The sequence below is a fragment of the Gadus macrocephalus genome, chromosome 7, assembly GCF_031168955.1.
Source record: "Gadus macrocephalus chromosome 7, ASM3116895v1".
In the NCBI taxonomy this organism is placed as follows: Eukaryota; Metazoa; Chordata; class Actinopteri; order Gadiformes; family Gadidae; genus Gadus; species Gadus macrocephalus.
In genome coordinates, this window is record NC_082388.1 from 15,087,486 (window position 1) to 15,112,627 (window position 25,142).

At 40.7% G+C, this 25,142-nt stretch overlaps 2 protein-coding genes across 2 annotated transcripts; one reads left to right on the forward strand and one right to left on the reverse strand.

Annotated features, from left to right (window-relative positions):
• Positions 1-4,982: 4,982 nt before the first annotated feature.
• LOC132461618 (olfactory receptor 52L1-like) lies at positions 4,983-12,779 on the reverse strand. The gene is made up of 5 exons (XM_060056843.1): positions 12,173-12,779; positions 11,766-11,823; positions 10,973-11,346; positions 10,457-10,585; positions 4,983-10,119 (listed from the first exon to the last, which is right to left on the reverse strand). The coding sequence occupies exons 1-5, from the start codon at positions 12,409-12,411 to the stop codon at positions 9,978-9,980; spliced, it is 942 nt and encodes a 313-aa protein (XP_059912826.1). The 5' UTR covers positions 12,412-12,779; the 3' UTR covers positions 4,983-9,977.
• Positions 12,780-21,573: 8,794 nt separating this feature from the next.
• LOC132461126 (olfactory receptor 52N5-like) lies at positions 21,574-23,357 on the forward strand. The gene is made up of 2 exons (XM_060056170.1): positions 21,574-22,793; positions 22,963-23,357. The coding sequence occupies exon 1, from the start codon at positions 21,799-21,801 to the stop codon at positions 22,780-22,782; it is 984 nt and encodes a 327-aa protein (XP_059912153.1). The 5' UTR covers positions 21,574-21,798; the 3' UTR covers positions 22,783-22,793; positions 22,963-23,357.
• Positions 23,358-25,142: the final 1,785 nt, after the last annotated feature.

Below are 25,142 nucleotides of genomic sequence, written 5' to 3' on the forward strand. Positions count from 1 at the left end.
AATGAATTAATGCACATTCAAATCTAGCCTTTTGAGACCATCATGTTTAAGTTGAAAAATTAGTGCCTCAGTCTGGAGAGTTAAAACAACAATTGCGGTAACCAGGGGTGTTTCTGAAATATCCGGGGCTTAGCCCAGAGGGAAAGGGAAAATACACGTGTAGCGTATGCTTTACCTAAATAAACAAAATACACAGTTTATTGTAGCTTTAAATAGCTACCTGACTGCTGGGCTGCTTATCCCCGGGATCCTAAAGCTCCATTCAAGTTATTTCAGAGTAAAATGAATACAAGTGAGACAGTCCATATATATATATATATATATATATATATATATATATATATATATATATATATATATATATAGGGACCTACAAAAAGACAGTTATGAATACTAATTTATTTATTTAATATGCGGCTAAATACCGTTTAATGAATAAATAGTGTGTTTTATTTAATTTGTGGATAAAGACAAATAAACTGCATGACCGTTACTCCTTTGTTTTGTGGTGGCTTGTTAGGCATTTTCAATGTGATTAAGCGAAGTAACATAAGCCAATACGATTTATGTACTGCTGCAAACTCTAGAAAGGAGCGCGTGGTTTACGCCTCGTTTCCACATACGTATGTTTTTCGTATCCGTGCTTCCGTAAATTTACGGAAGGAGTCGCTAGTGTTTTACGTACGGACATGAATTTATTTACGGACAAAAGATGGGGGAGCGTATGATAATGGCCGTTTTTAGGAGAACGGTACTTTGGAACATGAGGATCGACATATACAGAGATAAAAACAAAACCAACCAGGCTTGGAAAGAGATCGGCGAGGAGTTTGGCCTGCCAGGTAGGCCTACTTACATGTTTCGTGAAAAACATAAAAACTTTCATACGGTATCTCCGTAAAACGACGGCGAAAGTTCAATTTTTTTAACGTATATTACGGACATACCGGACAGAAATTTTACGGAGGGGAGGAGTCTCGGAGGAAAAACGGACATTACGGAGAATCACATAGGAATGAATGGACTTTCGGTCGGAGACGGTTGAATCGCATACAAGAATGTACGTATGTGGAAACGAGGCGTAACGGAAAGAGGAGTGCGTGGGCTTAACGAAAAAAGGAGTGCGGGGGTTGAACGGTAAAAGTGTGATAATTGTAGACGGAATACGTGGTGTTGGATACTAGTATTTTATAGAGTGTTGGCACAGGTATCTCTGGCAGAGAAACGTTGTGTGTCACTGGAAGTTTGTGACTTTCTACTCCACCGGAGAGGAACCAGGAAGTTTGTGTCTTTCTACTCCACCGGAGAGGAAAAGAGTTTGGCGGTTGGTTAGCTCCTGTGGCTAACCAAAGAGGGACTCTGCTACCGGACCTGCGTTGCACACTGGATTATAATTTTCTTTTTTTCCATCTCGCCTTGATAGTTTGGTTGTTAACCAAACTCATTGACTCTGCCGTGCTGCTCGTCCATTCCTTCGGATACGTGAGTAACGGAGGACGGAGGGTGTCGTTGCTCCTTAAAGCAACTCAGGATTTGTTTTCTCCAATGTGCACCAACTGATGGGCCCCAAGCGCTTGGTAATAGATACATTTAAACCGGTGAATAGGATTTGAACCGGTCTCCAATAAAGCAAATGCTGGCTGTTCCAAGAAAGAAATAAATAAATCACACTAATACAAAATATTATTAAAACACACTAAAAATATATTTTAAGTCCTTTATGAACGGGAGGACCGATCTTAACTTAATACTTTATGAACAAAAGAATCATCATGAAATAAAGAGCTGCCACACGAAAGATGGGCACCATTCAGGGAGGCATGCGAGATAAAGTTCTCGGGATGCTCAAAGCTGCTTCACGAAGTGGTCAACCGTGTCTTTGTTGGCATATAATTCGGAGAGTTCGGCATGGGCCATCTGTAGGGAGTCCATGTCCATCTCATCAGACAGACGGGACTTGTAGTCCTCCACGACGCCATCAATCTCTCGCATGAATTGTATTCCCCCCGACTTGAACCCAGCATAAGATGTCAGAGAGTGATCCCCCATGACATCTGTACACAACTTCCAACAGAGATACGCCAGATTCCTCATCTGTGGCGCCAGTCCTGTGTGGTCATGGGAGAACACCTGATACGGATCCTCCTTCAATGACGTCATCACATTTCTCCAGATGGCTAGCTCTCCCTTGAGGGTTGTGAGGAGCCGGTTCGTGACGAGTCTTTAATTGATCGGAATTCCGCCTGAGTGCTTCTGAACGAGTATCGCTGTCGATGCGGGCATACTCGTCTTCCGCAGTGTCTGCCGGCACTTCCGACATTTTCTCCCGGTACCAGTCCCCCAAATGGTCAACAAACTGGGGATCAGTTTGTCTCATGTTCCGATCGTGCATTCCTGTCACGATTTGATTCCAGTTGAAGTCCGGACGTCTGACCATCGCCCGGTGAATCAGGATGCCGGACGTGTGTCCACTATTGGCCGCTTGCCTCATTACCTGGGCACAATCCTTTAATCCCATGTCAATCATGTTTTTCGTCAGGAACTTAATTAGAGCTCCCCAGTCTGTGACCCCCATCACCGAAAAGACCCCCCCACATTTCTGCGATCATCCCGCGCTCCAGGCGGACCAGGTCATCACCGGAAGCCGCAGAAAATCCCCGCGTCCGTTTTGTGCACCATTGCGAGGTAGCGGATCCGCGCTTGGCAATAGCGCACAGGAAATGAGCGAAGGCGTTGTTGAAGTTCGAATGTGCTTCAGCACGCCGACTGGAGTTGAAGGCGCCAAGGGCATTGAGGTCTGCATCAAATTCTCAATCTTGGTCTCGTCGGGTAGTTGCGGAACACGCGCGCCAGTGTCTCCAGGAGCAACAACTCCATGTTTGTTGCACCACCATAGAAGCGCCCGATTGAAGAAGTCTACCTCTTCTTCGATGTTAGAATGTGCTGCGGAGTTGGCGAAGTGATTCTCTGTGAGAAAATATTCAGCTGCACGCGCTGTGATTTCCTTAATGGGGTCAGCCAACTGCGAGTTGACATGGATACGGTATGCCACTACCATATCCACAATCACAGCTGCCATTGGAAACACCAGATCATCCGAAATGTTCTTCTTCTTTTTTTGAGTTTATTTGGCGGTTGGCAAACCAATATGGTGCATTACCGCCACCTACTGTTTGTTTTAGAGCTTCGATGGAGGTTATACGTTATATATATATATAAACTATGCAAAAGAACAAAAGTAAATAAACAAAATCATATAGATAGAAAACAACAGATTAAATTATAATCTGTCAAATAAACCTGTTGCTTTTAGATAACTCAATACATGTTTCCATGCTGGTGGTCTCAGTGAGGAAAAGGAGAGTAAACCCTCTAAGGTCAAGCTTGTTTGACCCAAAGCTTTAACATTTTTCAACAGCTCCCTTCTCTCCAAATTGTATGCTTCACATTGTAGTAAAACATGCTCCACTGTTTCTCTTCCATTACATTTTGGGCAGACCCCTGTTTCATGTTTGCCTATGATGTTCATACTGTGGTTAAGTCTTGTGATGATAACCTCACATCGTCGGTTCCAGCAGCCCTGTCTCCTTGTTACCACCTGCCTCTGGATTCTATGCAGGAACCAACCCTTATTTTCCCTATCCCATTGTTCTTGCCACACCTTGTTGATTTCTGATTTAATTATTGTTTTAACTTCAGATTTACTTAATGGAACACCCAGCTGTATATCCTGTTTCAGGGCCTTTTTTGCCAAAATGTCGACAACCTCATTGCCTTCTACTTCAGCATGGGATGGGACCCATAAAAAGCCCACCGTTATTTGCATTCTTTCTATTTTAAACAAACTCTGAAGAACCTCATAAACTAGATCAGGCCTACAGGTAGATTTGCCATTTGAAATGCTGATTAGAGCTGCCATTGAGTCTGAGCAAATGATGCATCTACTTGACCTTCCCTCTTCTATCCACCAGAGAGCCAATACAATGGCTAACAGCTCCACTGTGAATACTGCTAAATGATCTGACGTTCTTTTGATAATTGATACATTAAACTGTGGTATGTGTACTGCTGCCCCTGTCCTACCTGTGTCTGGATCTTTTGACCCGCCTGTAAAAATTTGAATTGACCCGTTATACTTATCACTTATATACAGTTGTATCAAACTATTCATCCCTCCAAATTCATTACATTGTTTTGATTTCTTAATAATTTCAAGATCTACTGTAGGCATGGGGAAAAGCCACGGGGGAGTTGCTGGTAGTCACCCTGGTATCTATGAGGCTGCGGTCATATTGTCAATGAATAAGATCGCTGAACTTGAGGCAGTTTGGCTTCAACAACAAGTGTTGGCTCTTACCGCTCTGGCAACATAGTTGCCAAAATGGCTGGTTCTAATTTGGCGAGTTCTCATATTATTTTAGTTCAGGAACTTTTTCAAAGGGTAATTCTTATCCTGTCATCGTTATTTCTCTATATGTGGATGGAAACAATCAGAATAGTGTAAAATATTCTCCTTTAACATTCAAAAACTTTGCATAGAATCCCTCAATTGACAGTATTAAGGGGAATGACAGAGGCTAATTAAGGCGCAGCTAACTAGCGACTGCCTTAACTGTGCTTTTCCCTTCTTGATTTTTAACTCCCTTTTCAAGAATTTCATTTTATGTCCGGTTAATGTAACCATGAAATGTAATATATTAAAATATACCTACCTATCTATCTTTTTTATTTTTCTTATTTTTTTTATTAAACCCCCTACGCTCCGTACTTATTTTGTATACATTATTATTTAAACTAAAAAAGGTATTATTGAAGAAAATAAAAAGTCCACACATTATATTTGAATACCCTTGTTTTCATTGGGGTAGCATAGTGTTTGTAGGTTTTGTTTGATTTTGTTATTAGTTATTCAATAACAGGAAGTGGGCGTATCCAGTGTTTCCCCTAGGATGGAGTTGCAGCAGCGGAGGGGAAATGTTATGTTTTGCGCACAATTTTTTTTGTGTGCTCGCAAAGCGCACCCTGCCGGGAGGTTTCTATGTGTCTACTGGCAACATACATACAGTACATTTGTGCACATTAATGAGCAGGGGAAATAAGGAGAGATTGAACATATTACAAGTATAATCTTTAAAAACATTATTTACATTTATTTAACAAAAAATATTTATATCAACAACCACCCTATACATTAAAATCCCATAACCCAAATACTACAACAATCGAAAAGGTCTGTGCCTCAAACCAATGCATCTTCCCACTCCCTCCCCTCTCCCCATCACAGTGGTTGTCGTAGGAGCATAAATAGGCCATGCCTCTATCGAACAAGTTTTGGGGCTCTAGAGTCAATAATGGCGACGCTACTGAAAATGTTGCTAAAAAAAATGTATGTTGACATTTTTGCTAAAAAGAAATTTCTTAGAAATAAGTAGAGATATATTTTTCAAAACATAAGGTTGCAGTAAGACCATAAAGAGCCCTGAGGGCGTTTTCATTGCCATAACAACGTGAGCTAATCAACAAGTACAACATGTTCTAGACCAGTGGTTCTCAATAATTTTTCTTTCATTCCCCCCTAGGAGACAGACATTTTATCACGCCCTCCCTGAATTGAAATAGCCAACTATTGAGAACCTGCTAATATTTATTTATTTAGATTAATAAAATTAACGGAGATAACATCTGCAACAACTTAAAAAACTATTTCCAACTTCAGTTTATTAACTCAATTTGTAACATTTAAACAAGACTGCTAAGTCTGTGTGAATCTCAAAACAAAAAAAAGCAAATGATTCACTGGGGTTTGCATTTAATTATAATATTTTTAAAAAGTAAACATTGGTCACTTGTCAGCTTCATCAGCTTATTCCCTTTCAAAAAAAAAAATATATGTTCATCTTTCAAGCATGAATAAAGACACCAAGTCCCTCTGTCATGACTTTGTAAGATCAAAATTCTTGTAAAACTTCTGACCCCCAATAAAATAAGTAACCTATTAAAATAAATACATAAATACATAAGACACTAAGTCCCCTCTGCCGCTCACGCCCCCCCTGACACTTTTAATCAGCTGAGGGCATTTGCCTGAGTCTCATAGTATTAGAACATGTTGTACTTGTTGATTAGCTCACGTTGTTATGGCAATGAATACGCCCTCAGCTGATAAACTAATGCCAGCATTTTTTTTCAACAGAAAATTAGCACCCATATCAACATATATTTGATATTTTTCTGCTCCTTGCACCTAATCATGCTTATCATGCTACGCAGCATTACAAGGCTCTGCCGACTAAAACATGAAGCAATTCAAGAAGAGGCATATATAGAATCGTCTTGTGGTCAACTGTCATTTAATAGACAACTGACAGATTATGTCAAGGTTTTAAAATTATGGTATTATTATTACCAGGTCATGTTATAACACAGCTGGAAATGATGGATTTTCTGATAAAGACTAGCTAGCCTTTTTGACAGACAAAACAGCAGAAACTATGTTAGGTGCGCTCAAGCTGCATATTTGGTTTTGTCAAACAGGAGACGCCCACCCACCAATCCGAGGTTAGAGATTCCTGAAGGAAGGTTGCGCTCGATTTCACTAGCCCATTTGAGCCTGTTCATTAGTGTACAGCATCCATCCTCTCATTGCTTGTGTAAAAAAATCCGGTAGAATATTAGATTTGAGGACGAAACGATAGGGTGGGCTCTAGAGTCAATAATGGCGACGCTATTGAAATTGTACCATTGTGGTCGTTTTCAGTTTTGCACTTTGCAGACAGTCCCTAAGCTCGCGGATGAAAGCTGACTGCTCGTAGAAGACAATGCAATTCAGTTTTGCACTTTGCAGACGGTCCCTAAGCTCGCGGCTGAAAGCCGACTGCTCGTTGAAGCCAATGCAGTTCACCGTTCGCCAAAGACGGCTCGTTCGGATGAAAACAATATCTGGTTCTCTGGGTTACTACACTCAATTGTGTCGCAACGATGTTTCACTGATGATCTATTGAACCGCAAACTCCGAATCTGCGGAAGTTCCTCCGTTAATATGAAGCTCTCCTCTTCTCTAGTTCTATGCTTTATTTAGACCACATGATGTCCAAGCTAACATCAGTACCACATTGGACCAGATTTTTTTGTGTGCTAACACCACTCCTTAATAGCTTCATCTTCTACACATTGAGTATTCATTACAAAACCCTATACAGTTTTATGTGTTTGAGTCAGACCCTACAAGCATGGCCTCTTTGCTGGTTTACCTGGGTCAATTAGAACCTGTGGGCGTGGCTTATTTATGGTTCCGCCCATTTTCAATAAAGAAATGTTACCTGTATTCGGGAGGTGCTTCATGAACCACCTCCAGAGTGCAAGCTTGTTTAACTTTAGTCTCTCAATAAACCATGTGTTGAAAATGTACTCCAAGTCATACCTAGCCTGAAACCACAACACAACAGGATTACAATTATGTTTCATCTCGCTACCTTAATTGGCAATAGGGCACAGCTGTGCCTTTTACCTGACACGTGTTTTTCTTCCTCTGTTTACAGTTCTTGAGGTTTAATGCTTTGTAGACTTCCCTTAATATCCTAAACCTCACTTGAAAATCACAGGTGATGTGATGCTGCAATGGTTCAGTCTTCAGCTCACTGTTTGAACAGCTTTCCCTTTTTAATGCTTCTTGTCTGACACTGCAAATTTCCGCAGTGCATCTATTTAGCTGTCAAGCAGAGAGGCCCCGTATCCTGGGAAACCTGGATTTGAAAAAAAAAAATCCAATCATGGAAAACAGATGGAAAATGTCTAAATCGATCAAATATCCTGGAAAAGAATAGAACTTGAATGGATAACTGGGAAGTGACACGACAACAATACATTTCATGTTTTTTCAATAACATGTTTTGCCGCCATAATTGTTTTCTTTTGCGTGTGGGGTTCAGTCCCCAATTCAAAGTTGCAGTGGTCTGTCAAAAGTCCTGGGCCTGAATTCAAAGCTTTTTAGGAGATACTTGATGTGATGAGAGGTAAATTAACATTGAAATAAAATCAGTCACTGAATGAAACCACTTCAAATGACTTTTCGTCGCTATCTTTATTTTGACGATAGCATATCCATGCTAATTTCCACTGAAAGCATTTTGTTAACTATCAGCATCAACATTTATAATATCATTTATAATATTTAAGCTTTGTGCATACTTTTTTCAGCAAGAGCGTATGGAATGACAAGTCATGAAGAGAATGCCGCAATCAAGGGGAATACAAAATTTGTTTTGTGATACAACAGTGCAAGCTAAAGTACCTCGGGAGTCCTAAGTGGGAGGAATAAACAAAGTGTAGGCTGATACCAATAATAACTGCATTTGAAGTTGTAGTACTTTAATGATGACAACACTAGCGCCCCAAGCAAATCAACTGTCATCTATTTATTTGAGACCGTGGGAAGAATGTAGCCTGGCACTTTTTCCTATCCATATTCCCTCTTAAAAAAAGTCTTGAAACAATGCAAAAGGGAGCAAAGAAATGTTAGAGCGCTTAATAGAAGCAAGACTTCAGACTACTGAGCAAATTAAATGCATAAATGCAATAGTGTTGCAGGTTTGTGTAGGGGAAGCACCGGTTTTCCACAGGTAAGAAGTGACTTCTGTACCACCCCGTACATATTATATCTTCAGAAAAAGAATTCCCTGCAAACGTGGATATCATAATGTATGCAATAATTATATTCAGCATTTAGTTCAATTCGACCTGCACTGGTGGCAGTTGCCATTAAACATTGTGTATAAGCCTTTCCAAAAGGCAATTAAAATACAACTTTTCAGATACACGGTTGGTTACAGATTCACATAATGTAATTTAATGATTATAATTTACAGTATATATATTTTAAAATATTATAATATATAATTTTATTATTCTTGAAATATTATTCTATTCAAAACATTTGTGTTAGTCATATTTTTACATGTGTCTTCAAAAAATTGGTGCAAAATAACGTCTTCGTGCAAGAAAATAGCCTGATGAAATGCTGAACTGTAAACTCGGTTAATTTGGTAAACCGTAAAACCGTAAATCGGGGCTGAAAACGAGCCCCGCCCAGGCCCTGATCGGGCTCGTCCCTATGCCCCTCAGAAGATGCCAGCAGATGGAGCCAGAGTACTGTTCATTAGAGTATTCGATAGGTATTTCAGCATTTGTGAAGCACTTGGGAGGACGCAAACCCAAATGGGGAAGCATACTTCATGTATAAACCAAGGCCTACATATTATGTATAATAGGCAGCAATAGTCAAATAATAAATAAAGGAACCAACTCTTTGTAAATTGACATTATTTTGTGAGACTAAGCTGAACTTAATTTCTATTAAGAATCACTTTGGAATGCATGTGGCAACAGATTGTTTAACATAACATGTTCTGAAAATCATAGGACATTTATGTTAAACAGAAGGCGTACCATAAAACAGGATAAATAATATACCAAAATGCGATCCAATATTTGTGTGTTCACAATATTTGTGTGTATTGCTGTATGATCTTACATTTGACCATTTCCCTTATATTCTTCAAAGCCTACTGTAGGCCTACGTTTTTAACACCTCACCTATGGTGTAAATATAAAACATCAAAGCTTAAGAAGCTACAGGTAGCATATAATGATGCCTTTAGGATCCTCCTTAAGCTTCCAAGATGGTCAAGAGCAAGCACTTTGTTTGTGACTTGTAATGTCCCCACCTTCCATGCTGTGTTGACGAATTTTATGTTCAAATTTATGTGTTGATTTCTAGAGTCACAAAACAAAATAATAATTTAACTCACTGAGACTAAACAGAGTGAAACAAGGTTCTCCTCTGGGTTATGGAAACACTGGAATCGATGCTTGTATGTATTTGAATCTATGTTGACCTTTTATTTGCATCGTCTTTTGTATTGTCATTTATATGGAACCTTGACTCTGCAATAAAGTATTCACTCATTGACTCAGTGCTGCTAAGCACATGTTTTGTTTTTGAATTTCTTTGTTTTCCGAGAGAAGGCTTTTACGACTTTACTGCGTATCTCCTTGGTGTTGATTCCGTAGATAAGTGGGTTCAGGATGGGTGGAAACACCAGGATGGACACACCGACCGACCTAAAGATAAGACAATCATAAGACACTAGTTAACACAGCGCTAATCTACACCTTTGCTTGATGCACTGTGTATCAACCCAATGCTCCTACAATATAAGTGTGGTCAAACACAGAGAAGGAATATTCCTACAGGGAAGGACAAAGTGTATGTTTCAGATTACTTTGATAAGCAATAGTGCCTATCAAATTTAATACAGTCAATCGCTCAATTAATTTACACATATAGTCAAATGGGTGTTGCAAATTTAGCTATTCATGTTACCCGGCAATGAAAAGCACTGTGTGTGGTTAGGAAATCTGAGAGTGGAGGGTAAGGAGGCCCTACGACGAGGCTGACCTGCGCAGGAAGGGCGACACACTCAGTCGGTGGGACAGCACCGAGAACAGGGTGGTTAACTCAAACACCACAAACACCACCAGGTGAGTGCCACACGTGCGCAGGGCCTTGCTCCGTGCATCTGCCTGCCTGGGAGTGATGGAGAAGAAGTAGGATGATGGGCAGACACAACCATATAAGATCCAAATTGATATGCATGACAACCTAGTTTGACACTCCAAGATAAAACCAAAAGTAAAATGTTGCCTTCTGTTGCAAACAGATATTCCACCCAAACAAGACTAATTTGTTCTTATGAAAGTTTCATCAAATAAATAAATCTGGGTTTGATCCACATTGACATTCTAGTAAGGTCGGAAGGTTGGATTTGTGTGTGCGTGTGTGCGCACACACACGCGCGCACGCATAAAGCACATAGGGTGTCTTTGAAGGAGCTATGTAAACACAATTAATTATTGGTATAATCAATATTATTTACTATAATGATCATTATGATTATCATTATTATACCTTTACCTGTTAAGAATGCAGGTGACTAGTATGTGTCCGTACGTGAAGAGCACGGTGAGCATGGAGGTGCCCTGCATCAGTACGGTGAGCAGGAGGCCGTACACGTTGTTGGCCGTGGTGTTCTCACACGCCAGCTTCACCAGGGACGGGTTGTTGCAGTAGAGATCGGCCAGGCGCCAGCTGCACAGCCGGAATCGGGTGAGCATGAGGAAGAGGCTGCCGATCAGCGCCACGTCGGTCAGCCACATGCCGGCGATGATCCAGCGCAGGTTGCTGGCGGTCATCAGGGTGTGGTAGCGCAGCGGTCGGCAGATGGCCAGGTAGCGGTCAAACGCCATGACGGTGAGGATGATCAGGGAGCCTCCACAGTACAGATGGACCTGAAACATGGAACAGAACCAAGAGACTCTAATCACACGTAATAGACTCTTTTAATACAGTCATCGCTAATTACACCATAACGACATCATCATGGTTCTGGTTTACCTACCCGTGCCCTTGTATATAAAAAGGAGTAGATCCATAATTAGTATTATGAGTGAGAGCTTTGGTAGTCCTACAATGACGCCTCTGCGATAAGGGTCTAGATTTGTTGAGTGCATTTTATTACATTTATTTTTATCACAATGATACAAAAATATCATTGTGGTAAAAAAACAAACACACAAATCACATATGTTAGGGATTAATTTAAAACCAATATTATTTAAATTGAGCAGGTAACGCAGGATACGTAACTATTAACAATAACAATACAAAAGAAACATGTAGTAAAGGGAACTTCTTGTAAGCAGCCTACCAGCAGGGCCTGAAGGTAACAGGCCAGGTTGGATATGCTGGTGCTCTGGCTCACGATGCTAGCGATAGAAATAAACAGGAAAAGATGAAATCACGTATGAACACATTTAGATACAACTGAAATGTAATCAAACAAGAAGAGGCTAAAGTAAAGGCAATCTTTTTATTATCAATATGATTACGCCACACGTTTTCAAATATATTACTTCTCAGTAGATTATGGTTTTAATAAAATCTGTATGTTTTAGGTGTCATATGCTACAAATATCAACATTAGACATACAGACATACAAAGCAGTGCTTTTTTAGAATGTTCATGGAGCCTACAATCTTAAACACAGCACACCTTTTAGTACCAACCATATGGTTCTGTATAACAACAAATTCAACCAAAAACAAATCCCCCACCTGTGTATGAGGTGTGGGAAAAGAGCAGTAGCCCCGATCATGTCATTGATGGGTAGGTTGATGAGCAGCAAATACATTGGCTTGTGCAACTGCCTGTCAAGTGCAATAGTCAATAGCACGGTCATGTTGCAGGTGATGATGAGGCAATAGGTTAGGCTGCCAAACAGGGCGGCAAAGTGGGAGAAAAATGGAGAGATGTCCAAAGACTCCATCGAAAGAATCTGCGATATATTAGACATTTTCTCTGAAATTGTGGCTTCAACTGTAGAGGTTATTGAAATTAACAGCAGTTATTGTGCCTTCCCATGATGGAGCACATAATATCATTTACGGAGAAAAACAAAAACGATGAACAGGTCCTTATAAACATCAACAACACTTTTATATTTTGAGATACAACCTTAAAAAAAATCTGGTACTTTTTGATGTTAACAAGCCATCACATTGAAAAATGTTCTTTGTCTTTCATCGCTGAAGAGTTGGGCAGTCTTAATTAGCTGCAATAATGTTGTGTTTCTTGTTGTCCAAGAGTCACACCTTCTTCCTTGCATCTAAATCCGTGTCCAGGACTGTCAGTGCCCCACCTACCACAGAGCCACTCCCTTGCTCTGCTCTGATCAGGCCTGTCATGCTATATATACTTAAGGCCTGTGATGGTATACGGTGCAAAGCTTCTCCCTCAAGCCCTCACCAGTGAGAACCTCCCAAGGACCTCTAAACATCCATAGTTTCACAACATCAAGACAACATCAAAACGATCTGTTTTGGTTACATTCGATTTTACAGCCATTACACAAGAAGCCTGTAACAGAATCTGATTTCTGCAGCACTAAGAGCATTGCAGTGCCCAGGGATCAACTCCAGGTCTGTCAGTGCCTTGCTCAAGGGCAGCAGCAGGAACCTGGAGCACCCGAAGGGAGTTCCAGTTCCGAAACATCAGCTTAAATCAATCCCGTTTTGTTTGCTTTTCAATAATTATTACAGCCTCTCATTAAACATTGATTAATACCCATTGTAATACACCAGACACATTTTCCTGGAAAGGAGGATATGATCCTTCAAGGCTTTTGCGACCTAGACCTCTGGATTTGAATCACCTGAAAAAAGGGCAGTCAAAGCTCACAAAATTATGCTTGGACCAAGGGTAGAGACTGCTGTCATCCATTATACATTACATTACATTTTTACACCTGGATACTCTTAACCAAGTTTTAACAACTTATGTTGGTAACACTTTATAATAAGGTGCCATAATAAATAGCAAACTAGTCATTACCTAACCCTTTGTTCATATTTGTTAATTGTTACTAAAGTATCTATTTGGCGCAAGTTAATACTTTTTTTTCCACTGAGTGTCACTGGTTAGGGTTAGGGTCGTGTGTTAGGGCCATGTTTTATGGTTAGGGTTAGCGCCGTGTGTTAGGGTTAGGGTCGTGTGTTAGGGTTGGGTTAGGGTTATGCAAACAACTAATATTTAATTAATGATGCAACTTCGGGCATTTCTTCGCTGTTTTCTTGGTTTGGCACGCACATTTCTCTACACAGCGCCCCCTACAGCTTCGTAGTAGATATTTTACAACACTGTCGTAACAGCTCGTTGACGACCCTTCCCCATGCACTTCTACGCGAGCCATGTGCATTTGTTTTCAAAGAAGCCGGCGAATACGTGGAGCCATGTCCGAAGTAGAAGTTCATAAAGTGTAGGCAAGGTTATACATTTTTAAAATGGTGTATTTGTATTGCAATAAACATAAATCCATCCTTTTGTATGTTTGACGGGGAGAATTTATATCCTAGATTATAATTGTTTTATCTTAGGTTGAACAGAACAATCAGTGTAAGAGTGTTGGCCAACATAATAATCTAAATAAACAAGAACCTGGATTCGGGGATTCAGTTTGTATCTGGGGGACGAGACAGACGAACAGCCAAACACCCATGGAAACAAAGGTGTTTATATGGTTGCAAGCTAGAAACATACAGGGCTCACAACAAAACGGTCGAGAAAACAATTTTTACAGGGCTCACAACAAAATGGTTGAGCAAACACATTTGTACAGAGACTATCAACATCAAGAATACTACGAAGACAAAATTCACCCAAGGGTACTTTCAATTTCAAAAGCAACACGGGCCGGCCAAGTCGGTGTCTGATTTGCAGTCTTCTTTTTCTTTCAGTTCACGCTATTCCTGAAAAGCTTGCCCAACGTTTACTCGTGTCTGGCCTCTCTGTCGGTCAGTCTCCCTTTTCGCTTCTGTTCCTCCGACATTGGGTTTCTCTGTCTCTTTTTAGTCGGCTGATCTATGATGAATGTAACAATCCCTTATGCCGCGTTTCCACTGCAGGGTGCGGAACGGATCGGATCGCAAAGGTGCGGTAGGGAGGGGGCGGTATAGCCCAGCTCAGTTCCGAGGTCGCGTTTCCACTGCCGACAGTACCCTTTGTGGTAGGCCGGATGTCGATCACTGCGGCAGCTACGTAAACATCGTAAACAACTTCTTCCTCCCCAAGAATGCAGACGAACGTCTCCACCTCCTTGTTCGCCCAAGCAAGCGTTTTACGCGACATGTTAATTGTAAAGAATAATACCTCGAGGCTACTGTTTGTTTGTTTTTATCCCCGCGTCACCCGGAAGTGATGATTCTGTCGACCAATCAACCGAGGGGGTGTGTAGCTAGAATTTCCCGGGACCCTTTCAGGCGTCTCGTCTCGTTTTCGGTACCCCAACGGAGGAGTCCCGAGAACGAGGCCGGAACGGGTACGGCAAAATCCGGGTCACGCCCACTTTTGGCGGTGGAAACACGACCCGATCCGCACCTTTGCGATCCGATCCGTTCCGCACCCTGCAGTGGAAACGCGCCATTAGTTACTTGTGTTTATATCGAGCCGGTTCCGTGTTTGGGGGTCTGTGCCGTAAAGCAATTCGTTACTTCGTGAGACCCGAGACTCCCGCGAGAGTGGGCGGCGGGTCGCCGGCAGAAACATATTCCTTTTCTCCGCCAAGATGCGCAAGAGGGAGTCGAAACAACGAACAATCTAACAAAAATGTACAATAGAACCATCGCAATGACTCTATATTATAGTTATATTAAGGTAAAAGCGGCAGGGATGAGAGTTATATTAAGGTTAATCAAGCCAAAAAAGTTTTCTCTTTTCTGGTCCATTCTTCTTTTGTTCCACCGACAGTCGCCTCTTGGGTCCCTTATCAGTCGATTGATCCATGATGAATGCAACAATTGCCTCGCAACTGGCTGTTTATATCCAGCCGGTGCCAAGTTTGGGTGTGTGTCTGTGCCGTAAAGCATTTTCGAAACTACAATCTGACTACATTTTCGAGGCGCGATTGGATACTTCCGCTGCGTCACATCCGGATTGTGTCGGTCCGAACAGAGCAAGTTGCATATGCGCTTTTTCCTTGGAGAGGTGACATGGGGCAATGACACACCCACCAAACGACCCAGAAATGGAATGCAGAACCATCAGAATAACTGTCAACCATCATAATTAATGTAATTTTGGCTAAAAAAGTTGCATAGTGGGCCTTTAAATAGATATTTTAGTAACAATTAACCAGTCAATAGGGGGCGCTAGGGCGCCGCCCCTACGTGAAATATTCACTTGAATATATCTGCCAACTAGGCCTATTAATAAACTATTATCATTACGAAATAAATCAACAAAAATACATAGCGTTTAACCTCGTTCAATTGTGTGATATACTAGTACAACCGAAATAGCCTATACTGTCTCCAGTTTAAATACACTGCCAGCAACCATTTAAATGCGTCTGAACGTCAATGATTTGGGCTAGGCTATTTATTGGTCATTCGAAATAAAGCCCTCCTCCAAGTCAGGGGCGCCGGCCACGTTGAAGTCGCTAACTTTTTGCTGTCTATCAAGCAGAGACAGCTTTTCATTGGCGCAAGAAAATTCGCCCTCGGGTCGCACCACTGTGCGCCCCAGGCCAATGGCATCGCTTTTCTTTTTTGTAATCGCCACATGATTGGACAATTCAGCGAATCAATCAAATAGGCTACCTCCCTCAGCAGCACTCCCACACCACAACTACATGCAGAGATTCAGAGAAGAGATAGATCGCTATCTAACTAGCCGAGAGTTGTAAGCACTTTCCACCCTCTTCAGTGGAGGAATTTGACTCCCCAAGCAATGTTATACTAAAAAGGAGCAAGTAAGTTACATATTAATTTAGTCTTTCGGCCTGTAGCATGTAAACAAAATGAAGCAACTGTCCCATATTTCCAACTGCATTTGAAGTAGACATTGAGACTCACAAAAAATGGACGCTATAGGACAGTGATCATGATTTGTCTCAATATCAGAATAACAACAATGGGTCAAATAGCAATGGCTGCTGGAATGGCAATGAAGTAGGTCTGTATGCAGTGTAAGCTTGTCCAGGCCCTGCAAGTCAGGATGTAGGCTATGAATCGGAATGAAAAGTAGGTAAATAGGTAGTGGCCATCCCCCAAATGCACCAGAATACAGGTAATCAAATCTATTAATTAAAAAAAATATTATGGGGGGGGGTGAACCTTGGACCCCCTGTCTATTACTGTGCCCCGCCAACATTTTTGATTACCAGCCGTCACTGCAATTAACAAATATTAACAAAGGGTTAGGTAATGACTAGTTTGCTATTTATTATGGCACCCGACCTTATTATAAAGTGTTACCCTTATGTTTAATACATTTTTGACTAGCCCACTCCACGGATGAGACTCATTTGTAAATCAAGCAGGAGTGTTTCTGAATTATTAGAGGTCACCAATTTCTCAAAACTCAACATAGACGTCAGCTACAAATTTGTATGTATTTCTTTTTGTATGTTTTCTCTTCTTCCGTGGTTTACTTTCAGCATATTTTATAGGCACAATGGCTAAAAGGCACTACATTTTGTTGGGCTATTGTTATTGGAAAGTACAATGTACTCTGGTGCTGAAGGCTTATGCTGGTGAATGCACGTTTATTGAGGAAACAAGACAACCATAGACCTTTGTTGAACCTTTTAATGGCTAAAGAAAAGTTGACAAACTAAGGAGAGTATATGATGACGTTTTTGGTTGACAGAACAAAGAATCTAAAACATCTTATAAATAATTGTCTGTCTTAATTAATACACCTGTGTCTGCAAACTCTTGATGAAACTGTTTTGCTACTTGTTTAAACCTCAGGATACCAATGAACAAATTTGTATTCCTCCATGTTGCCACTGTTTGGTCACAGCAACAATTAGTGTCCCCTAACGTAAATGAATGACCCGTCAGGAGTGCTCATTTGCCCCTTTAAGAAGACACTCACTAGAGGAAATGAACATCATTAATGATGTCCTCTTGGGGCTGGTTAAAACAACATCGTTATTAGCTGTTCCTCATGTTAATTAATCTTCAGGGGAAAGAATCTGCCATTTGCTAAATGTTTATCAAAGTGAGATGACAACAAAGTAAGGACACTGTCTATATGGAAAGTTGCAGAATGTTTTTTTATGTTTCAGAAATGTATGTATGTTATGTAAAACAGTCAAAATGAAAACAAGGACTAAAGAAACATGAATAATTCAGGACAATTCGGTGTCATCTCAGTGATGTATGTCGACAAAAACATACACACACAGCCTGGTGAATCAGATGATCAAACAAGTAGTCGATAAATGATTCATATTACATAAATATCAAATTCAATTTACACACATGGGTCCAGGTAGAGGCAGACTGAGATGGACCATGGGAATAGGGAGGGAGAGAGAGAGGGACAAGGCTGTTGCTCCATAGAGACTGACCTGATCTCTTTGCTTTGGCCTCTGGAGCCAAACATCTCCACTAATTATATTGAGCGATTACATTGCAATATACAATGATAAATAGTTTTTGCCAGAAGAAAGAGAAACAACTATATCGATACATTAAGGATGTTCATAGAACAAGTGCCATGCACGTACAATTGCTAGACTAACCCAAATCCCACAATATAAAGATAGCTGATCGATGCTAAGTACTCATTAACATCCTCAGTGTTGTATCCTGGGTTCAATACCATTGCCCAGGCGACCAAGCTGGGATTGATGTCCAGAAGGGCTGGGCGATTTGGCCTAAAAATAAAATCTAAATTTTTTCTTACTAATGGACAATTTACGATTTAAACCTATTTTTTTTTCTGTTTTTCTCTAAACAAATTAAAAAGACCAAGGCAAAATTTAAATACATATTTTCTTTATTAACACAATAAAAGTAAATGAGATTACCAAGTAATCTAGGCCTATGTGAATCAATCAGTTGTTCGAGGATAAAAAATTAAATCAGCACCACTTGGCTGTCATTATTGTGCAAAGATTTTTTTATATCAAACTGAAAAAAAAAGATCTTGTAGGCCATCCCTGGAAAAACTTGCCGAAATAGTTTGAAACGTTTGAAACAGCATTTTTCTGTTTTTTAAATCAAAACGGGAATACTGAATAATCCAGTTGCTTGTTTTGTTTGTGTGATATTCAGATAAAACCACAATAAATGCCGGGAAAAGGGCACGTGGTTTTAAAAAAATACATATAAAGACGTTTCCAACTTTCCATTGAGTCTCGCATTCTACAATGGCCAGCTTTATTGTTTTCCGTGGGAGCCGGCGACTTAGTCTGCGAGTGGACGATATGACCGTGGAGAAGATCGCCATGATATTCCAGGTGGCTGTTTACTAAGAAACCTAGCTGGTCATAAAACATTAAAATACATCTAAATGACAAGTAGCCTACATATTTTACAATAGGCTACATAGAAGAAGAAAGAAACTAGATTTCTTCTTCGAAGGTTGTGCTCCACACAAAACCTCCTCACCGTCATAACGGAGCACTTCGGTGCACCAGATTGCTTTAGAGCGGTACTGATCTCGTCGTGTCTTTCCATTGTGAAATAGTTCACGAATAAAATCCCCATATGGTTCAAGTGCGGCCATAACTAAGGCTAAATATAATTGGACAGTCTATTGCTGGTTTAGGTGGTAGGCTCTTTTTTCTTCGCTCGCTGCGTTCTGCCTTCTGGTGTAGCCTACAAATGTATCTATTTTTGTTTTTCTGTTTCGGGTTTAAAAAACCAACAAACAAAACAAAAACACAAATGAAATGCCGTTTATTTGTTTATCCCTTATGCCCTTTTTCCGTTTCAAAACCAAATCAGAAAAACCAAAGAACGACTCTGTTATTTGGTTTTTCTGATTTTGTTTTAAATCGGAATATTCAAAGAACGAACCATACACGGATTTAGAACTGTTTTTAAATCGCGATTTTTCGGTTCTGCCATTTCACAAAAAAAAAAATCGCCCAGCCCTAATGTCCAGGCAGCAGTACCTCACCCACGACTCTCCACTCCTGATCCACAGCTACCTTGAGGTAACTTCAGCTGCCTTATGGCGTGTTTCCACCGGCAGGTGCGGCTAGGCCCAGTACGATAAGGTCCGGTAGTGTAGGTGCAGTTAAGCGCAGCTCAGTTACGACTTGCGTTTCCACCGCCGACAGTACCCTTATGGTAGGGGCGGGGTTTAAGCCAGATGGCGATAGCCGCGGCAGCTACGTAAGCATCAAAGCAAGTACGATAAGTACGGCTAATCACGGCTAAGTCCGGACCACGCCCACCTTTGGCGGTGTAAACGCGAACCGTCCCGCACCTTTTCATACCAAACCGAACCACACCCGCAGTGGTAATGCGCCATAAGTGACAATTTCTGTGGCCCTTTGCTTGCTTGGTCCTGTGCAAACCCTCTGCACCCTACTTGGATGGACTCACACAATGCTCGCCCTCCGTTGGGCTGGCACTGCTCCACCGGCTCAGCAGACTTTCCTCTCATTCTCTCATTGGCGTCCTCGATCAGAGCAGCGCCAGGTCCGGTCTCAGTGTTGTTCACATTTTGTCGGCCGCACATTTTCTCGGAACTTGAAGAGCTTCTCCAGCTCTCAGTCTTGCACTTTGAGAGAAGACTGGAGGAGGAGGTCCTTGGGAGTTGCCGTTGGCTTCTGACCAGCTCTGATATAAGCGATGATTTTCTTTGCTGGGTTAATGTTCTTACAGTGGTTTCACTGCACATGGGGTCGGCCATGACCTTGAGGATTTGATCAGAATGTACTGCAGGATTCCTCTCCTCTGGAACAGAGATCATTCCCCCTGATGTGCAATTTGGTCAAGCCCCTACCTATCGCCGAATGAGGTAACACAATGGTGAAAGCCATTGCGTATGGAAAGCCATAAAGCGTCTTATGCCGCTTTTCCACTGCATGGTACCAGCTCAACACGACTCGACACGACTCGACTCGACTCGACTCAGCTCGCATTTTTTGCGTTTCCACCGCGAAAACATGGTATCTGGTACCTGAAGTGGCTGCTTTTTCTAGTACCGCCTTGCTCTAGGTTCCAAGCGAGCTGAGCCGATGCTAAAAGGTGACATCGGCAGACGGCCGGCCACTGATTGGCCAGAGAATGTGACGAAGTCACGAGAGCGACATGGCAACCATGCTGGTAACAGCCATAGCAGCGCCGCAGCCAACATATTCCACTTCTTCAACTTCTTCAACATGCCAGCTAATAATACGAACACGAATACCATCGCATCGATGTCCTCCATTGTTGTTATGTGGGTTCTGTCCATGTGTGGGTTGCGTAGGTGTTGTTTGCGTCGCGTACAAAAATACGTCACGGCCCTTTCGCGCAGCCGACCGCGCCCACGTCCAGGAGGTACTATTTGCGGTGGAAAAGGACCCGTGCTGCTACCGTGTCGAGTCGTGTCGAGTCGTGTCGTGTCGAGTTGAGCTACATGCGGTGGAAAAGCGGCATTAGAGTACCATATTAAGCCCTATATAAATTTCATTTATTATTATTATTATTATTATTGCATTATCAGTTCCATGAATGTTACAACTGGGGGTCTGTGGCGACAACATTGGGATCTATTGGAACAATTCCTCCTTATCGCCAAAGGTGAACAATGTGGAAATCTTTGAGATTGCCACTTTGAGATGGCAGTCAGGTGTAGGTAATAGGCAAGCCAATCAATTAACAGGTTCAGACCATTCAATTCCATTGAATACACTCCCATGAATAATGAATTTTGAAGAATTATTATTCACATGTTTATTTATAATTATATATCTAATAAGAAATATTGCATTATTTTCCTGATTCATATATTTGGTTCCTATATTTTTCATGTTATTTTTGACTCCATAATGCCATATTCATGTATTTATAATCAAAAAGGAAATTCAATACAGCCCAATGCTCAATGATGATGTTTACATTTAAACTAGGCGGTTGCCATAGGGACAAATGGTTGCATCATTTGATTTTCATCAAACGCCTTCCATATAAATATTCATACGGTCCTTATGTTGCAGATGCCATGTTAATATGGAGGACTGAAAAACAGAAGATGCATACAGTTTCTGCTCAGTCTCTTTGAAAGATATGGAATATTTTGGTTTTATTTAAAATAAATCAAATAGATTTGGATAAAACTTGACATATTGCATCGTACATAAACTAAATAGTTATTTACATTCACAGGAAATAGTTTTTTTGAATAATAATATCTATTTATTGTTATAACCACCTTTTAATGTTTTTTGGCAGTGATGTCTTTGGTTTCAGCGATGGACAACTACACATTCAACAGCTTGAACCTGCAGATTGAAGGGTTAAAGGTCACCGTACATTCTGTGTACCCTGTTTTTTTCTTTTTGCTTATATCCTATATTTTTATCATGTTTACTAATGTGGGTATTGTAGTGCTAGTCTGCATTGAAAGGAGCCTTCACCAGCCTATGTATCTGCTTTTCTGTAATCTACCAATCAATGACATTATAGGAAACTCCATCATGCTGCCAAGGCTTCTTAGAGACATTCTGGTGCCTCCTTCTGAACGCATAATCAGCTACTATGAGTGTGTGGTCCAAGCATTCTTCTCACATATGTTCGGCACTGCCTCTTACGCCATTCTAATGATCATGGCCTTTGACAGATACGTGGCTATCTGTAACCCTTTGCGCTATGCTACTATTATGAACAATAGAATGGTAATCAAGCTGACTGTCTCTGCCTGGGGTGTGTCCTTCTTGTTGGTGGCTGTTTTGCTAGGGCTGACCATTAGATTGAACAGATGCAGAGCCGTCATCACAAATCCGTACTGTGACAATGCCTCACTGTTTAAACTTTCTTGTGAGAGTGTTTTCATTAACAATGTATATGGACTGTCATTTACTGTGCTTCTCTTCACATCTTCTATGGGCAGTACAATGCTTACCTACGCAAAGATCACAGCTGTCTGTCTGACCAATAAGAACAAGGCTTTGAACAGTAAAGCTCTTAAGACTTGCAGCACTCACCTCTCTGTCTACCTTATCTTGCTTCTATGTGGAATGTTGACCATTCTGATGCATCGCTTCCCTCAGCACTCGGATTACAGGAAGCTGTCCTCCATTATGTTCCACATACTTCCCAGTGGCCTCAACCCCATCATATATGGTGTACAGTCCAAAGAGATACGAAAGCTGTTGTCCAATCTTTTTCTACCATTGATTAAGGATGGAAGCAATACATTTGTTATCACAACGCAATAGAATGCTGGGAGGTCAATATTTGAAAATACAATATTCTAGAAAAAACTGAACTACCAAATTAAGTAAGTGGCTTGATAATAAACAGCTTCATATTGTTGCCTTAATGCTGTGGGGATAATTGTCACTGCTTGGATGACCACTCCAGGGTTTTGCTTTAAAGATTTGCTGTATGGTCCAAAGAAGACTTTCTTGCATACAGCGCCCGACCTAGATAAACACACATGTGTCCAGCCTTGTCTCAAGTGAGTCCACCTCGAACTCAAACGTCACTTAAATTGTGTGATATTTTACATTATATAATTTAGTTAAATGTAAAATATATTTTAAATTATTCAATGTGTGTTAAAATATTGGTTTGTTTAAGTTATTGAATTTGTATGTAAATTGTGATAGATTTGAGTAGCTCACAAAAAATAATCAATCTTTATTTAATATGGGCAATAATCCAGTCAGGTACATGTGGGAATTGTGTTTGTATTGAATTTACATCTTCTTTCTCTATATGTGAAACATAATGAACACATTTTTAATGGTAACTGTGAGTTAATGGATATCCAAGATTAACCTTTTATGCTTTGAATCAAAACATTTTCCTGCAGTGCCAATAAATAAATTTGTACCATTTTCCATTATAAATGTGCTGTTATTATTGCAGTTCACAAGGATCTAGGGCTGCAACTAACGATTATTTGAATAATCGATTAATCGTCGATTATTTTTTCGATTAATCGGATAAAAAAAAGAAACATTTGTAATTGCCTCATCTTTATTAAAAAAACTGAAGATTACTTCACATTACAGTGCAGACTGAAGTGTAAAAACACCCCTTATATTGCTGGGAAAACAAAACAAAAAAATCTTTTTTTTGTGTTGCATTAATCATATCAATCACATTACTAAGCCAATCTTAACACATCACATTTGACACTGTTTGCGACTTTTTTTTAGGCTGACTAGCTCTATATCCTGCAGAATTTAACATGGATTTTTTTCGTCCCTTGATAGGAACGGGTTGCTGTGATGAGGAATATGTCTACAAAGCACGGTTCTAGTTGCTTACGTTACTAGTTCTAAGTAAATTTAAATTGATAAAAACTCAGGTGAGGATTTATCACAACGGCTTTTACAACAAACCATAGCCCACTAATTGCCATAACAACGTTACGTGTGACCGATGTAAATGTTTTGTTTTAGCTGTGAACTGGGTTCCATTGGCTAGGACATTGACACATAAGGTGTGCCAGACAGAACAGCGCCTCCCAGAGTGCTTATAAAAGTCTTATAATCTCACAATAATCACGTTTATTATGTTATTATTAACTAGATAGTATTATTAACACCAATTCATGTTAATAATAAGCATATAATAGGGGTCTTATTACCTATTATTGTACTTCATTTAAGAATGTTTGATTCTGATTGGCTGGGAGGAGGGCATTAACCAGGCAGGTTGCCCGCTGACTTGTTGATTCTACTTGATGCTGACCAGCGGTGTAGTCTATTTTATTGTAGTGGGTATACTGTGATGATTCCCTCCCAGCCTCGTACAAACCCGTCCCACCGGTACGTGTACGTGTGTGGCGCTTATGGGGTGTCGCACCACACTCACCAACGCAGGGGTCTACAACCCGCTGATTTAAGAGTATAACGATTATCAACAATCATGGAAAGCTGAGTAGGTTTATCAGTTTTAATAACGGTATGAACAAATAGAACACAACAATGACAAGTTGTCCTTTGCATATTTATAGTAGCAATAGCACATGCTAAACAAGGACAAAATCTACTCAAAATAATTTAATGAACTGTTTACAACCATGGCTAACCAGTGCATGAGAAGGAGATGACAGGAGACTAATGTTTCACTTTCAATTGCTCTAATTTGAGCTCTTACTGTTGTTATCTAACATACCATACTGTAATTGAATTGTGTAAAAGTGTGAAATTACTGCACCTTAAAAATTACCATGAATTAGCTATACTCTCATTTGCATAGTGATTAACATTATGAATTTAAATTGTGTATACCAACTGTATGTTGGCTGACATTTACCTAACTTTTTTCCCCTCCACTCTAACCAAGGATGCCTGTTTTTAAATTCCCTAGCCTGACACCCAGTCTGAAAGGCTGGACAGGGGTTCTCATCTAAAAGTAACAAGGAGATATAAAGTGGGATTAAAACATTGTCTTCTGTTGACTACTTGTTATGTGGTTTACACATTAATATGGGAGGACTGGACACACACACACACACACACACGCACGCACGCATGCACGCACGCACGCACGCACGCACGCACGCACGCACGCACGATGCAGGGGCAGCTTCGCGCTTCGTAACAGAGACAGGGCAGAGCGC